The 17335-nt window shown below is 40.7% G+C and overlaps 2 protein-coding genes and 1 non-coding gene across 3 annotated transcripts in view; 1 reads left to right on the top strand and 2 right to left on the bottom strand.

Annotated features, from left to right (window-relative positions):
- Window positions 1-242: 242 nt before the first annotated feature.
- On the bottom strand, window positions 243-15780 carry LOC118424110 (sterol regulatory element-binding protein cleavage-activating protein-like). The gene is made up of 19 exons (XM_035832595.1): window positions 15647-15780; window positions 15271-15349; window positions 14469-14595; window positions 13589-13701; window positions 12895-12989; window positions 11477-11575; window positions 10773-10911; window positions 10168-10334; window positions 9342-9661; window positions 8729-8964; window positions 8030-8211; window positions 7174-7289; window positions 4896-5631; window positions 4182-4267; window positions 3422-3528; window positions 2433-2680; window positions 1487-1699; window positions 1263-1325; window positions 243-817 (listed from the first exon to the last, which is right to left on the bottom strand). The coding sequence occupies exons 1-19, from the start codon at window positions 15656-15658 to the stop codon at window positions 635-637; spliced, it is 3321 nt and encodes a 1106-aa protein (XP_035688488.1). The 5' UTR covers window positions 15659-15780; the 3' UTR covers window positions 243-634.
- Window positions 15781-16218: 438 nt separating this feature from the next.
- On the top strand, window positions 16219-16340 carry LOC118425194. The gene has a single exon (XR_004832285.1). It is a non-coding gene; the product is annotated as a U5 spliceosomal RNA (small nuclear RNA).
- A 97-nt stretch (window positions 16341-16437) lies between these two features.
- Window positions 16438-17335, bottom strand: part of LOC118425025 (sterol regulatory element-binding protein cleavage-activating protein-like) — a 2501-nt gene continuing 1603 nt past the window's right edge. The window contains exons 4-5 of the mRNA XM_035833839.1: window positions 16812-16891; window positions 16438-16443 (exon numbers count right to left, since the gene is read on the bottom strand). Coding sequence (XP_035689732.1) covers window positions 16438-16443; window positions 16812-16891 — 86 coding nt within the window. The remainder of the gene's footprint in view (window positions 16444-16811; window positions 16892-17335) is intronic.

Genomic DNA, 17335 nt, shown 5'->3' with positions numbered 1-17335 from the left:
TAATTTCTAAGCAGATGTTGGCAAAATCATGACTTTTTACTCTCCCCCAGGAAGGCCATTCATTATAAAAATAAGGGACCACAAAGATCCAACATCTGCTTGGAGATTAATATGAGCACTCAACCAACCATCTTACTTATGAAGTTACCTTAGCTTGGATACAAGATCCAGATCAATGGCACATACATGGATGAATAGTCTTAAAAACAGCGCAGAGTCCAAGCAGGAATGTTTTTTTTTAGATTTGTTTCTGTCACATACTGTTACTTCCCTTCTACAATTGCATGGAAAAAGTAAGTGTTAAGTCTACCCTTGTCTTAAGTCAGACATTGAAAATTTGGAGGTATGTACCTTGTCTTTAAAAAACTCACTGTTGGAAGAAACTTTGTAGTAACTGTATTCATATGACTTGTGACTGATGAACCTCTTCAACGATAAGTCTACCCTTGTAATTCCATCAGGTTTCTTAAACCAAATTCAAACAAAACACAGTAAATTTAAAGATCTACTTATGCATCGTAAGTAATCCCCAAGGTATGAACACTTAAGATATTCAGGTGTTCAAGACATTCTTTAGATGGTCTTGAATTTTGGGAGTTGAAGTAGTCCAAAACCTTTGCAACTACTCTCCCGTTCATTCAGCCTTTTCCAGGACAGAGGGAAAGTGTACGACTTGTAGTTGGTTGCCATAGTTACAGATGACGGACGATGCGTAGATGACCTGGACTTGGCGTACGAACTGTGATTGGTCGTTGTCTCCGAGGAGAACTGTTCTGAGGTGCTCTCCACGAAGGATGTTCCACAGATACAGACAACCCTGAGGGCAGAAAGGACAATTAGGATTAGCAATTAAAATATGATACAGTATGTAAAAATCTATTATCAGATTCTGTATGGTCTGTGATCTATACGCATTTGTGCCACACACCAGTCAACTGGTCTGAATTCACACAATGTAATCATAAGAAGGAAAAATAATACCTTATTTTGGCAAAAGTGCTACGATTATGTACAGGCAATGTACCATGATAGCTCTTTTTAGCAAGTGAACAGTGGATCAAGACTTAGTGTCCCTTCCTACGAACTACAACCCTTTCCAGTAGCGTGAATGGTGAGTGAGCGACACAATATGTATTGTACAGCTAGGCTACAAACCCCCAACCTCTTGGTTCAGAGGTACAGGTAGTTTTGTTACAACCACAGAACTACGCACGCTAATGTAAAGGTTACTTTATAATTATAAGGCTGTTGATAACCCTTACCTGCCCCCCACTGACAAGTAGACTGCTGTTAAGAACACCTATTGTACTGCTACAGCCAACATCCTGCAACAAAACAAAGAAATACAATTTTGTTAGTACTAATAGCTAATCAGGACTTGAAAACTTGCCAGCAAATTCAAAGAAACTTTCAAAATGCTGTATTTGCAAGTGTGCAAGTGGGTATTTCGAGCCCTGTATGCACAAATTGTAGTATGTAGTATTACCTGTTGTATAGAGTAGAGCAGGGCTCCTCTTGACCGGTCCCACACACAGATGCGGTCATCCTGGCCGGAGCTGAGGACGTGGGTGGCGGTGCAGGTCAGGGACAGGATTCCGGCCTCATGTCCGGTCAGGTGGTGGACGCAGGAGCCGGTCAGCATGTCCCACAACCGGACGTCACCGTCCAGAGAACCGCTGGCTGCGGCTAGAGGCGGAGTCTGGGGACACAAACAACGGGATTTTCAAACACATTTTTTTCAAGATGCCATCAAGCCCCCTCATCTACTTGCAAGCATGTCAAACCCCACAGGATGGGGAACAACAGACGATAAACTGGAAAGTGAGTGTGTGTGTGTGAGTAACTTATGTTAATGTGTCAACTGACTGAGCAGTATTCTGTATTGTACACTTTAATACGGCTCTGTCCAGCGGGCTCACCTATTTAGACCACACACCTTAATGTCCCTCCTTAAACTTTATAAAAGAAATTATTGCACTACTCGTGCCTTGTCCAGATGTAGCGCGGTGACTCTGTCTGTATGACCATGTAGCGTATACAGACACTTTTAAGACTAGAGTAGTCGCTTATTACCATTGTTTGTCTGTCATATTTTGTCACTTAGTTAATTAGCCGTCAGGCATTTTGCCTCTTGCAATTAGCCCTCGGGAAGAATTTTCAGCAAACTTAAACTGCTGAACTACCCGTGCAGGGCTCCACTGCAAAGCAGTATAAATCACTGAGTGGACTACCCTGGGTAAAAATGACAGAGATAAAAAAATAAAATAAACCTTATCCAGATGTAGTGCGGTGACTCCATCTGTGTGACCGTGTAGCGTATACAGACACTTTTATGACTAGAGTAGTTACTACCATTGTCTATTATGTTTTGTCACTTGCAATTAGCCCTCGGGAAGAATTTGCAGTATAATAAACTACTGAGCTACACGTACCTTGTCCAGATGTAGCGCGGTGACCCCGTTCGTGTGACCGTGTAGCGTGTACAGACACAGGGCGTCCTCCAGTCGGTATACCTTCAGGGTGTGGTCCTGACTGCCCGTCACCACGCGCCCCGCCGAACACTGCAGCACGTTGATTGGCTGCTGGTGTGCGTGGGGAACGCGCTGCGCCAGGCGCACGCAGCACACCGTGTCGGAGCTTGTGGCGATGAAGCTGTCATAAGATTGGTTCCTTCTGTGACCTGGGAAAAGTTAAGTCAAGTTTAATTAGGATCTCCATTAGTGACTGATACGTGACTATTCAGGGCAATGATCCTAATTGACGCAGGCGCAGAAGGCCCAAAACGAGTCCATACAGTATTTTAGCCTATTTTCGACTTTTAGCAGGAAAATGTAAGTACATTTCATTTTGGTGAGACAGTGTAGGTTGCAGATGTTCAGATTCAGCCAAAAAACTAGGTTTTGGTCCATCTTTTCGGCTTGTGCTGACCCCTAATTTCAAGTGCTGAGTCCCAAAAATGACGTCATGACTAGCAAGATGGCGGCAAGGTTTGACCGCTGGAATAGTTGCACCGGTCGGAAAGTTTAGATATTAGACTTTTGGACACTTGAGATAGCGGGCTGCTGTGTGGGGTGAGTTCTTATGACCTGGAATGTTCACGGATGAGATTATGACACTCTGAACTTGCTAACTTTTACATTATCGCCTATGTAGATTTGTATTAGTGCTAACTGCTCTTCAATCTATCTACATATATCATTACATATACATAGTACACAATATAGTGGAGTGAAAGCTCAGGGTTCATCGTCTGTGTCCGTTTGTTTTGGTCATTTTTCTTTTATTTTGACAAGAGATTATGTATTCAGGGAATTCGTATTTAGAGTTGGAAATCAGAATAAAATCTAATCCTTTTTGGATACAAACCTTATTATAGACATTATGCTTAGCAAGGTGTTATGTAAAACAATAACAGATTTACCTCTGACAGGCCCAGCTGGCACCATAGAGGGTGGGGAGGCTGACACCACCCCTCGGGCTTCCATGATCAGGAAGTCTAAGCTGCCGTCGAGTCGAGATGCAACAATTCTGCAGAAACGCAAGTCAAACAAGCCATCACATAAGAATTCAACAACAATGCTTACCTATACTTTAAGATATTGGCCCATCTGGGTGTACAGTTGCTAAGATAGGGGAGGTCAGCCAGGAATTAAACTGGAACAGCAGATTTAAACTGGAGGGTGTTATACATTGTACATGTATGTATACAGGCCTATCTTCAGGATCCGTTCCTCTGTACCTGGACGGAAATTTGCTTGCTGGGATGGAAATTTGCTTGCTGGGATGGCCAGGCATTTCACCTCATGTATCCTTCCAAAAATTCAAATTAAAAGCCATAAAATGGATGAAAATGCATTTTCATAAGCTTGAAATCATTATAGATTTGTAAATGAAAATTATCATGGACCCCAAACATTAAGTTTAACTTAGTGGAATGGAAAAAAAAGTTAAAACCAGAAACAGTTTTGTATGTATATCTTAAATTTAATTGATATGCATAAACTGGACACTGTATTAAAAAAAAACATGACAAAGATAACTTGTTTAAGATATTTTGAAATATAAAGACTTTAAAGGCTGTGCGTGGCCCAAAATGACCTGATGTCAGTTGATTTTCAGGAAAACAACACATGATATCATATGATTGTAGTACAAGGATTATGTATAGAGTTGTATCTTACCTATTATTGACAAAACAAAGAGCAGTCACTCCCTCTGCAAACTCATGGTAATAGCACTTCAGTGACCCAGTCAGGCCGTCCCACACCTACGTGTTTGTGAAAAAAAAAAAAGACAAATATCAGAGTAAGGTCACATTGCTCAAGATATAGCTAACCACTTGAGACAAAACTATGACAATCAACGTATTTGAATAAGTAATGATTTGTGGTGGAAAAAAGTTGGAAAGAGTGCCACAATGTGAAGTACAAATTTTCTCTTCTGCACACACCTATAGTAAGTAGTAGTGACACATTTACATTTCTTATGCACTTGGATGAACCTTCTTGGATGAACAAACCTATTGGTTCATGTTTTTTCATGATTTCAAAGATAGAAGAAGTTGAATCTGTACAATACAGTGCAGCACTGTACTAAGAAAAATATACATAACTTGTATGCTCATGAATGTGATAATAAATCATTGTAGACTCTTCCTTCTTTTATCATGAGCTCAAATGACAATTGCATGCATCACTAACAATAAATCTTAATTTTTGATAAAGCAATGATTGGCATGAATGACAAGACTTTTTTCTTCACAAACAGCCAAATAGCATGCCGTCATTTTTACTTACCATATACAGTATATAGACTTCCTTTTTGGACAAATGATTGGCAAGACTAGTTGCAAAAAAGAAATTAAAAAGGAAAGAAAAAAAAAGACAACCCCTGACCTCTATTCTGCCATTACTGCACCCAGCAACAACCAGGTTGTCATGGCAACCCAGACACCAGATGGGCGTGGCCACGCCCTCCTCCTCTGTCCCGTAGCTCTCCCCGAACACGCTGTCGTACAGCCCCGCCAGACTGTCATGGCGGCTCAGCTCTCCCGTGGACGACATCCGCCGCAGTTCCGCCGCGCTGCCGCTACTGAGGAGGCTCCGTTCGCTTGACGACGACGCGTTGAGCATCTGTTCCGGCGAGGGCGGCACGAGCATGTCCGGCGAGGAACATCCTTTACTCGTCCTTCTGTACAGCGACGCGTGTTCGTGGTAGTACGTGTCAAACCTGCTGCGGAAGTCGTAGCCAGGCGAGGAACTGGGAATGTCCTGAGGTGAACTTTTCGTCTCTACTTGCTGCGGACGGGACTCCGTAGCGGGCGGCGGTTGTGGCGGACTTGGCGGCTGACTTCCCTGGACGTGGTGAAACCCGTTCAAGGTTTCACGTTTCCGCTCTTTCTCTAGCTGGACAAAATTGGTGTCTATGCTACCGGTGAGGTTGGGCAGGTTGGTGAAGAGGTCGCTTTTTCTCCTCTTCGGTCTCTGGTCCTGGCTGTCTGAGAGACTGCGCTGGCAGCGCCCCCTGTGGGTCAGGTGGTGGTACTGCAGGTCTGGTGGGGACTGTTGCGGTGACCAAGCGTCGTACTGTTCATTTCCACCGTAACACGGCTGCCGGGTACTGCTGGGGGTGCTGGAACAGAAATAGGGATAAAAAAAGGTTAACTTTAAGGTAATGGTAGTGTAGGGAAAGCGTAATATGAAGGTGGTATTTTCCTATTGTTTGGGTTGTTGAGACAGACTGTTATCTCTTTAGAATATTGTAGATCTACAGTAACAGCAATTTAATGATACTACTATATGTTCTTTGATGCTACAAGGGTCCTCGTCACAGCCACAAAACTGCAACATCATTGATATCGTCCATGTTATACATTGCACATGTAGCTTTTCTTTATTGAAACAGCACCAAATTGTCTATAGTTTACATTTACTTTCTGTTGTCCATTTCATTCTTAAGCCCCAGTCACAAAGCGCATTCGATTCCTTGCGATTCCTTCCGATGCGCAGTATGAGCGCAGTGCGTCGTAAGTCGGGGGAGAATCGGAAGCAATGGTTTAAATATATAAAGCCGTGGTCACAAAGCGCGTAGTGCATCGTACGATGAGGTCATAAGAGCGTGCCCGCGTCAATCGCAGTAAATCATAGTAAATCGGGGAGCGTTGTATGACGAAAAATAGAGCTGAAATGGATTTTGAACATGTTCAAAATTTCGCTATCGTCGTAAGATTTTATTTGCCTCCATAGCAGACTTCATTCTACTGATGAGGTTGTAGATTTATGAATTTTTAGCATGTTGTGATGGTTTTAGTTTTCCCTGATATTAATTGTCGATATTGACGAAAAGGGAAAATATATCAGTCGCAACTGCCACAGTCGCAACCAGAGAACAGCGCGCCCCGCACAGGTGATGCAGACAATTGTTTGATCGCTTCATGCACGTGAGTTTTTAATTAGATCAAATCTCAGCTCTCGTCAGTCTTGGGACGGTTTACCATAATCGTAATAACCATGGGGACAACTTGAACATAAAGGCAGGCTCTATGAGTCGGAAATATATATGATATAATGCCTATGATATGATTTTTGTATGATGGCATCTTTTTGTTGATAGCATATCATGATACGATCTTCGAAAGAGCCTGACACGTAGAGTCGGCAAGCAGGCCGAGATAACCATACCCTTACTCACGCTTGATTTGAACTTTTGCTTGTAATACTCTTGTTGTCATGGTCTTTTTTAAAGTTATTGTTACAGTTTAAGATATTATAGGAAGGTATTCAACAGCTATGTCCACATTTTGTTGGTTAAAGAAACCATAAAGCGGCCAGGCGGCTATTCAAAAGAGACACAAGTGAAAAATCGTACGACGCTGGAAAAATTTTGAACATCATCCGATGCGTTGCGATGGCTGATTTTGCTTACGATTTTGCTGCGATTTACTGCGCTCATTGTACGATATGCGGAATATACCATCGCAAGAAATTGTACGCGCTTTGTGACCGGGGCTTTATGCATGTATGATAACAATGTATTTTTTACTTGTTTAAAAACTTCTATTTATGCCTTGAGTAGAAAGCTTTACATAAGCATCGTGCTTGCTGCCTAATACTCACAAAATTTATACATGTATTACATGTGCATAAAAAAAAGGGTGGTGTGCATGAGACTCACATTCTCCTGCTGATGTGTGTGAGACAGTCTCCAGAGTTGGCGTCCCAGACTCGGATATCTCCCAACAAACATGAGCTCACCAGGGTCGGGCCGTCGCTACACATGCACTCCACATCCTAGACACAACAACGAACAGTGTACACAACACTTGGAAACACTAGGAAAATGTGTCAACATAAGAAAAGTCAACAGCCATTTATGTATCATTCCCTAACACCACTTTAAGAATAACAAAAGTTTCTGAGGAACATTTCATGCATCATCATTTCATTCATTCTCTTATCCATCCACATCATACTTAAGAGAAATGTTACAGTACTTTTACAATGCACCCAGGTTGCTTGGTTACAAAATCTTGACTTGAAGTATGATACTTGACTAAGTGTTGTAATTCTTCAGATTATTGTGCAATGTGGTACAAATGTAGTTAGCCAAGTAATCCACATTATACCTCTACAATAAGTGTGTGGGCTCCTCTCCCATTGACAGGTTTGACACTTGCGGCTAACAGTTTCAACAGATCTTCACTCATAACTTTACGTCACAATCCAATTGCAATCCCTATCAACATTTCCATGCTGGGGCTGACCTCTGATAGGTGTTAGAAGACTTTGTACAGAAACAGTAGTATCCAAGCAGAGGTTAGATTCTAGCTGTTATTTTGTTTTGTTTTTTCAGTCCTTTTTATCGGGTTTTCTATTTTGTATTTCTTTCTTGATATGTGCCAGCCAACCATGGTTCACTGGTGGACATAAAAAAAGTACAAAATAGAAAGCCTGACTAAAACGACTATAAAATGTTTAAAAAAAAGCTGAAGCCTAACCTCTGCTAGAAGAGTACAGAAACAGTGCCTTACCTGCGTATGACCCCGCAGGACCAACGGAACCGAGTCGCTGATCTGTCGGATGTAGTAGGGGTCGTCCACGACCTTTAACCTGCGACCCTCGGGCGCCCACCGCCCGTAGTCCCTGGGGCACACGCACTTGTACAGCACCATGAGTATCACCACCAGGAACGCTCCGCTCAACACCGCAAGACCTGAGTTAGAAAAGCACAACATGTTACCATAATGCAACTAATCAAGGAAAAGCTGGGCCTGAACTGGGCCTGGACATGCAGATTAATGCATCAAGTACAGAAATGTTCGCGGTGGATTAATGTTCGCGGTTTTCGTGGTGACCACTTCACCGCGAATTTAAAACCACCGCGAACATTTTTCTATTATGGTATTAGACTGTAGTGTTACCGCAAACTTAAATCTAGAGCGAAAAGTCTTTTTTCCCGCTACCGCGAAATTAAATCCCCGCGAACTTAAATGCATTTACAGTATTGAGTAAGAAAAGCACAAAATGTTATTTTTGTTTGTTTGTTTATCTATTTAACCAGGTATTTTGGACCTGTACCACTCCCAGTCTATTTTCACGGTACGGTACCAGTACTTTGTAATGTTAGCAGCCCTAAATTAATGATTTAAAAGCAGTATCACTTAAAATCTGAGAATTAATGATGAGCCTGACCTGGCTAGTAGCCGCTTGGTTTAGGCAGGCTAACTCACCAATAGTTAGGTAATATTCCCGTTTAGAAGAGAAGAAAGGCAGCCGAACTGTCTTGTTCATGGCCAGCAGGGGGTCGAAGGTCATGTCGTCGTGGATGTGCGAGCTGACTTGCGACTCCATGAAGTACTGCAGCTTCTGCGCGTGTTCCTGTTGCTCGCTGTGGTGCCGCATGGCCATGGCCTCCTCTGGGGGGACCACTAGGGAGAGGAGGATGGGGGGCAGGATACTGATGTACCTGTCGGGACAGAATGTAGCACAGGATTTTGCACAAGATTCAGTACCAGGGACAGGAGGATTGGGGGCAGGATACTGATGCACCTGTCGGGACAGAATGCAGCACAGGATTTTGCGCAAGATGTAGTAATGTGGGCAATAATGAGGACAGAACATAGCACACAATTTTGCTCAAGATTCAATACCACAGAGAGGAGGATGGGGGCAGGATGCTGATGTAACTGTCAGGACAGAAAGTAGCAAATGATTTTGCACAAGATTCAGCAACATCGTGATCAGGGGACTAGCGCTGTGAGTGGACAGAAAAAAGGACAATCATACAAACAGAAAATATTCAAACAAACATGCCAAACATAACACTAAAGTGTGATGAGATACCTCCCAGCAAGTGTGATGTTGTAACATCCGAACAGTTTGGGCCAATGTCTGAAGGACAGATCCTGCCATGGTTCCTTCTGCTCTCTCCCCTCAGTTTCTCCATCAAAGTTCCAAAATGTGTCCGACTTCCGCTCTAAGTCAAGGTCATGGTTTTTCCTTAAAGAATCTGCTTGTGTCTGTAGCCCATCCTGAAGACTCCTTAGGCTGTCTTTGTTGTCGGAAGGTGACATCAGTGGCTGACGACTGGTCGTCGCGTTGGTCAACTGGTCAACCAGTCCTGTGTTGTAGACAATAAGGGCGATCCATACAACTGTACAGAGCTGTGGGAAAGAAATGAAAAATTGGTGTGAAAATTAAAGATTTTGTAAGGAATGCATAGAATATGGTTTATAAACTGAAAATGTTACTATTTTCATGTATGTCAAATACAAGAATAACACAAAAATTTCTAATTTGCAAGTTGATTGAAAAAAGTTTGAGAAACTGGGAAAGAAAGCTTCTTGATTTGCGTTTAACTCTAAATTCATTTCATGTTTGTGGCATCCAAACTTCGTGACGTTGCAAAAAAGAAGAGTTTGTGTTCTCTTTGAATTGTGTTCTTGTGAAGAAGAAGTGGCCATGAAGACATTACAGATATTCTTATATTTACAGTATGTCTGTTCACGGATCGAACTACACACGTACAGCAATTTTTTTTTTTGCTATTTGTCAGAGTTGAAGGCCTCTGACAAATAAACAAAACATGTTTGAATAAGTATTAAGCATAGGCAACAACTGCTTACAAGTGTGGAGTCTTCACCTTTCACATATTTACAACAATACCTACCATGATGAATCTCTGCACAATCCTGGTGCGTGCCCAGAAGAACACGAACTTGAGCCTCTTCTGCGCCCGGAGCAGGCCCTGGTTGGGATGTTCTCCGCTCTCTACAGACGCCGGAGGTCGCTCAGGGGTCACCAGCCGAGGCTGCTGGGATACAAGATGGTGGAGGCCTGTTGGGAAAGACAGAGGGAAAAAAATCAACATTCACTGAAAAAAAGTACTGATTGATGCTGTTTCAAATGTGAGGCTTGATAAAAATTAGAACAAAACAGTTAATCGGGCTACATTCTGAAGGTCACTTTAGACAATTCCTGTACAAAAGTGCTAAAACAGTCATACAAAACAAACAAACCATGAACTGACGAAGTACTGTAAATCAATAAATAACACAAATACCATGAATTTGGGTTAGACATTGGTCACCGCAGAAACAAGTTCAGTTCAGTTCATCCTCCTAATACGAGGCCACTAATAATGTCATCCCATGCATGGCGGCTATCAGGTTGTGGTCCTTTAGTCCAACCTCTTAATCCAGTACTTTTTTAAGTGTCACAAACCATGGAAATAAAACTTTTGAGATTGAAAGAAGCACAAACTGTGGAACTCACCGGGTGCAGATTTGGACCTGGGCAGCCGTGTGGGAGGGGGGCGTGGCAGGGTCTGGTTGGTCAGGGTCTCTGACTGGATGGTGGCAGTGTCAGTCTTGTGCCCCTGCTGTCTGTCACTCTGACGCTGTAAGTCAGACAACTGTGGAATAAGCAATAAAACAGTAATTACATTTAAATTGTCCAACATTTCCAATAGCTATTCATAAGAAATGTTAGCACAGTTTATTATCTAGGCAATCAGACTGATTCAGGTCCAGATCAGCAGTAATTGGACACCTAACTCTAACCTGAACCTCAACCCTATAGATAGGCATTGACATAAGCACCATCTTTCACTGTATTTGACTTGAAAACCTCAACAAAGCATGTGTTCTCCACATAAGAATTTTGATACTTGAAGTCTACATAAACTTATCTATACATACATTGTACACTGACTGTATTTCTGTCTTCATTGACGCTCACACATTACCTTAAATTGATTTGTCAAATAGTTCAGGCAACTGTACCTGTGCCCGATGTTTGGTTTGGATAGAGATGGAAGTGACAATTGCTTCAAAGCCAGGTTGTAGCTAACAAAGTTGGGACTGAGAATTACATGACAAGCTCTTTTTTTGCATATTCTCTATCGCTCTATCATTCCCTAGGCACAATGTCCTGCGAGGGACTTTGCCAAGTACCATGTAGATGTAGATCATCCATACCTCGATTCTCCTGATGTCGATGGAGAGCACCGTAGCGAAGAACCACATCTGGAGACTGAAGTCTGACAGCAGACCAACCAGGGCAAACATGCAGAACTCCTGTGAGAGACCATAAAGTTATGATGGAAAAAATCTTTCTTGCTTAAAGGGACGGGTTTTGGAGATGCTGCTATATATATCACAATAACACAGTAATGAAATATATTACCACTAGCAATGTAAACCGACACAAAAACAAACACTAAGTCTTGGTACACGGCGGTCGGTTGCTAGGGTATTCTTTCCCGTTTCTATGCGCGTTCGACATAGTATCGGGTTACAGGAGGCCTACTATTGGCTAACCGTAAAATATTTGAAGATAAATAAAGTGTTATGACAGTGAAAATGATTTTGAAACAAGATCAAATTAGTAATTTTACATACTTTCAATCTTGTCATTTGAATCTAAATACCTGTTTTGTTTAGATTTTGCTTACAAAGACGTTTATTTTCTGTTTTCAGGAAGGCCTTTAATTTGTCCAAACTCTTGATAAGATGGGCCGCATGTGTCATCGAAAGTTCTCAATTTTTATATTTTTCGTCATCTATGAGGAATATAAAACTTTCTGTTTTGGGGATTGTTAAATTTTTTATTTTAAGCAAAGTTACAGTCGAAAATGTGCGTATAAATGGCATTTTTCGCACTTAATTACCGATAATTCAAAATCGGAGGCATTTTTTAAAAATCCCCAAAACAGAAATCTCGGGAAAACCGCTGCGGTCATTTTGAGCCGTCAATGAGTTGATTTGGACTTTTCTTGGTCGAGATCTTAAACGATGTTTGCAGGCATGTCATGCAGCACGGATAGCGGGAGGGTGTAATTGATACCGGTGTAAACAACACTTATAATACACAAGGTCGCTAATAAAAACGCCAGTAGCTTCCTTACATATTATAGAACCCTAAAAAAGTGACAGCATACATGTACTATCCAGAAAATTGTTTATATTGGTGAAAAACTATATTTTTTGCCTGATTCAAGGTAGTTGGGGGAAAAAGGGCCAGAAAACACTGTTTTACCTGCAATGGCCGCAGATGACCTAAATAGAACACTGGTTTGGTTCGAATTACAGCAGTTCGAACATCATGGAAGAAGGTTCGAATTCGGCTAGACATGGGAGGTTTTGAGCCCGAATTTGACCACCGTGGTAGCAGTATCTAATAAATGGACTGAATTGAAAAGACTTTGCAGACATGCAATACATGGTAAACCCAGGTTAGCTGATATTGGGTGCCAACACATACAAACATTTACACTTCTCATCATAGAATTCACATATAAACTCAATTGGTTAACATATACTTCAAATGAAACAACAATATTAAACCTACAACAAACCTCCTTGAGCATGTTAAAGGTACATGTAAGTAGAGTTACCTGGATAGCTGGTACAAATGTGAAGTACCCGGCACAGGCTATGGCCAACTCTGTCAGCAGGTTTTTAGTGATGGACCAGCCTTCCTTACTCAAACCTACAACACAAGGATGGTTGTGAGATGTCAGCTTATCTATACAGCAAAGAATAGCCTTTGTACCTTCAAACACATATCTCTTATAGCCTGGGTACTATTCGGATAGTAGTTTGTTCTGATAGTTATTATACACTATATACGAGTACAGTTGCTTCTCTGCTATTCTGCCCGGAATATTAAATTTCAATTCTTGTAGTAGTTTTGGGTAGTCAATCAGGGTAGTAGTTTGCTCCTATGTTCACTTCTGCTACCCAAGAAACTTGAAATGGTCAAACTGATCGCTGTATTCAAACAGGATTTGGAACGCCTGTTCAAATGAGTGCTCTAGAACTCATTCCTTAAAAGAGTACTGTATATAGTTGATGAGTATATAAAGATGGGAGTTCTCACACCTATTGGACTAAAGACATTTTTGGACAAACTAGCAGTCGAGGAAGTCATCAGTGGCTTCCAGAGTCATAATGTCAGGAGAAGAAGAAGACAAAAGATAGTGGATTGTTCCTTAAATGTCTTCCTGTTTCCAAAATCTATCCAGTTGCTGGCATAAGTGTTACCTTGCATAAGGTGAAACTTGGCTGATGTTTAAGGATTACACACACCTTGTGCTATTCTGATGTTGACATCCAAGTGAACAGGAGTGGACACTACAGACTTGGTGAGTACCAGGATGTTTTCCAGACCCACAATCACAACAAGGTAAGGGAAGATCTCCCTGATGAGTACAGGAAGAAAAAGTACATTTTTAAGCATCTGTAAAATGATGGCTCTTTTTTGTTCACAGACAGACTTGGAGGTCAAGGGACTAGGTAGGTAGGTAGGTACGTAAATATATATCAAAAATACATATATTGTCACAATCCTATGTCACATTGCAGTAGATATTGGAATTTAGGTCATAGATTGGAATTCCAATCTCTCCTATACTGCCCTAGCCAGGAAATTTGCAGACAACAAAATGCATGAACATAAAAAACTCAATTGGGTACATTTCTTTATAAATTACTGTATGTACACTTTCCTTAAAGTTTTTCGTTTCTACAAATAGCCCAAACAAACCACTATTTGAATATGTGGACAGAAAAATAATTTTATGTATGGATTGCCTTGTAGACCAACATGCATGAGTGGTGACAAGAATGGGAAAGCACTTACAATGTTCTATTTGCCTCGCTGCTACAAGTGAAAAAGTCTCACATTTCAGTAGATGTAATAATACATGTATTATATTTGACAATCCATACTGTCTTGTTCAGTTTACTACCCTACAGTCACAAAATACTCATATCAAGACAATATATCGAAATAAAATACTCAATCTTTTCCAGTTGTCACGAGTTTACAGTCTGAAGTGATTGGTTATCAGTATTGATCCTGAAGAAGGCGACAGTAGTCGTTAAAAATTTGCTCTGTGTGTACTTTTGTGTTGGAAGACAGTTTTGCATTGTACTATAAAGATGAAGGTTTGTAGTAAGAACTTACCCTCCATTTAGTGTAGGAGTCAGCCCAAACAGTGTACACAGGCCTATAGACATCAGTAGTGAAGCGATGACTGTCATCACTGCAGCCAGGGCCAGGCCCCACTTCGACTTCACAAACTCAATTTTGGCTGCAGACACAAAGGTAAACAAAAACAACAACATCAACAAAGATCATTGTTGGTTTTGCAAAACACAATGTTGTCTTTGCACTTGTCTTGTATTCATTCTTACTAATTCTATATTTGTTAAATTTAACGGTAACTTAACTTTAGGCACATTAGCGATCATTACTCAACTACTAAAATTTCATCATTGCAATTATTTCATCACTAGCCAGCTAGCCAGAAAAGATGTTCTCACTCGCTTGAATTAAGTGTGAGATTACCACCTGCAATACTAAATGGATTTACAGTACATGCCAAAAGAAACCTCCCCCAGCTTGAAAGAAACAACAAATAAAAAGTTGATTTCTTCATAATACTAAAACTGGTAAGTTGACTTTGTGGTACAAAAATGTACCATTCACATCTATGATAGGATGCCTGTACATACTTTGCAATATACAATGTAAACTTTTGTTGTATTTTTGTTAGTAATTGCTCTAATGTAATAATTTTGTATTTCCTTTGAAATAGCTTAGACCTTAAAATTAACAAAGCCAATGGCTGGTTAAGTAACCTTGGTTGGTTGACTGTGCAGCCAAACAATCAACAACCAAGAAGATGATTTGGCAATGCCCTATTTACATGGTTACATGGTATTGCCAGTAAAATGTTTATGTACATTGTATGAGTTGTACTTACAGACAGAGAAGGAGATATACAGGAAGAGGATCAGATATGTGGCTAACAGGGGAACCAGCTCAATAATGCTGAACTCCTCCTACATGGAAACAAGAAAACAAACATAGAATGATAGGTAAACATTTGCACAGCACCATTCATTATTCTTAAAAACATTCATTTTTTCAGACATATTTTCTTATAACATGTTACTTTTTTTCAGGCTTCTTTTAGATGGCAGTAATACCATTTTGCCACAATACAATAAAGGTTTTCTTCATTCTTCAAACAAATTTATAAATTATTGATACAGAAAAATATTATCTTTAAAGAAAATATTACTATCATTAAAAATATCATTGTAAACAAGATGGTAACCATATTGTGATAATGTTACCTTGAAATGCATGTGTGTGATTTGTTCTTCAGAATCCTGTGTAACATTCAGAAGACTTGAGTGGTATTTCTTCTGCAGCGTTGCCTTCAATGTATTGATAAATCTGTAAAAACAAATTACAGCATATATTCTCTTTATTTTCTACATGTCAAGTAAAAAAAAAGTTTGTCCTTTCTTTCAAAATTGTATGCCTTCATGCCCAAAGCTAAGGATATTGCCCAAAACCATAGCCTGTATAGTATTAGCTTCCTGGTCATGTGACCTACTTTGAATGGACTATGACATCATGCAGGTCATGACCCAAGCTCATTATAATATCCCAGAATGCTTAGCGCTTTTATATATGCCAAAGCTTGCTTAAATCATGACTATTTCCTTGATAATACAATTTTTATACATATAAAACTCACTAAAAGTACATTATGCATAGTTTGTAAGCAAATTGAGAAGAGAAATGTGTATTTCAACTGTTTTTAATGTTGTAATATGGTAATTTTCTACCAAGGTAACAAAGCACCACTAACAAAGTTGGACCTTCTTTGACCCCGGGAATTTGTGATGCCTTTCCGACTGTACTCTGGTTTCCCTTCAACCCACCACGCACAAATCTTTCGCCTTTTACTAAAGATTTCCGTGGAGGGGAACAATCAATGAGTCTATAAACAATTTTTCTGGGTCCCACCAAAGTGGGACTATAATAAACCAAAGAAGTTTACACCACACCTTCCTCAAGTAGCACCTAACACAAACCCTGACAAATATCCTAGTCTGCCTCATCATTTCCATTTCTTTTAAGTCTTTACAATACACAGCCATATCACAAAAATCAATAGGTCCCGAGTATCATACCCGACATGCCCCGATGTTGTGCCCTTGGGAAAGGCATGTTTAACACAACTTTCGAATTCCCTTACGGTGGAGTCATACCCACTGATAAATGTGTGCCAAAAAATGCACGTGGATTTGGTGTGCCAATGTGCCAACATCTGCACACTGACATGCACCAAAAATGTGCCAACATCTGCACACTGACGATACACCAAAAATCAGTCACTCAAGCAACTGGATATGATTTTTAAATATCCTAGCTGTGAATTGATATGTAGAAGAAATCTTTCGTCAGTAACACTGGAGAATCTTGTTGGAGAGAGTTATATATCCTAGCATACATGATGAGCCTCTGCTTGTTGCGTAGAAAAAACCTGTGGACACCGGTGGCTTTGGAGGGGACTCCGAACAGCAAGTCTGGCAGAACAACAACACATTTCTGTCAGAAGTCAAATGCTTGTGGTGTGATGAGTACATGAATGTGGTCATGGTGTAGACCAAGGAAATCCTGGATGGAATGTGTTAGGAGCTGGTTAAGAGAGACATCAAAATGTACAGTGTAACTAGGGTGAGTCAGAGCTGTAAGGAAGCGTGGTGTGAAGACTAAAAAGTTAAGAATTTACAGTTTTTTCATTTCGAGTGCTGAAATCTTCTCCTTGATGCCCAACCCTGTAACCAATGGAGAATTGGTAGCCAAACAGCTGCTCCAGTGTCAGGGCTGTCTCCTACTCATATTCTTTTTTAGCATAGGAATATACATTTTCAGCAATATTGTGCCAATTTTGTTCAGACTTTCTGGACGGACTGAGTGAAACTTTTTCCGTCCCAACAAGAAAATTTCTATCCTGGGACGCAACGACA

The sequence above is a fragment of the Branchiostoma floridae genome, chromosome 10 (genome assembly GCF_000003815.2).
Source record: "Branchiostoma floridae strain S238N-H82 chromosome 10, Bfl_VNyyK, whole genome shotgun sequence".
NCBI lineage: Eukaryota > Metazoa > Chordata > Leptocardii > Amphioxiformes > Branchiostomatidae > Branchiostoma > Branchiostoma floridae.
Note: the sequence above shows the minus strand (reverse complement) of the source record. Positions and strands in the feature narration are given on the sequence as shown.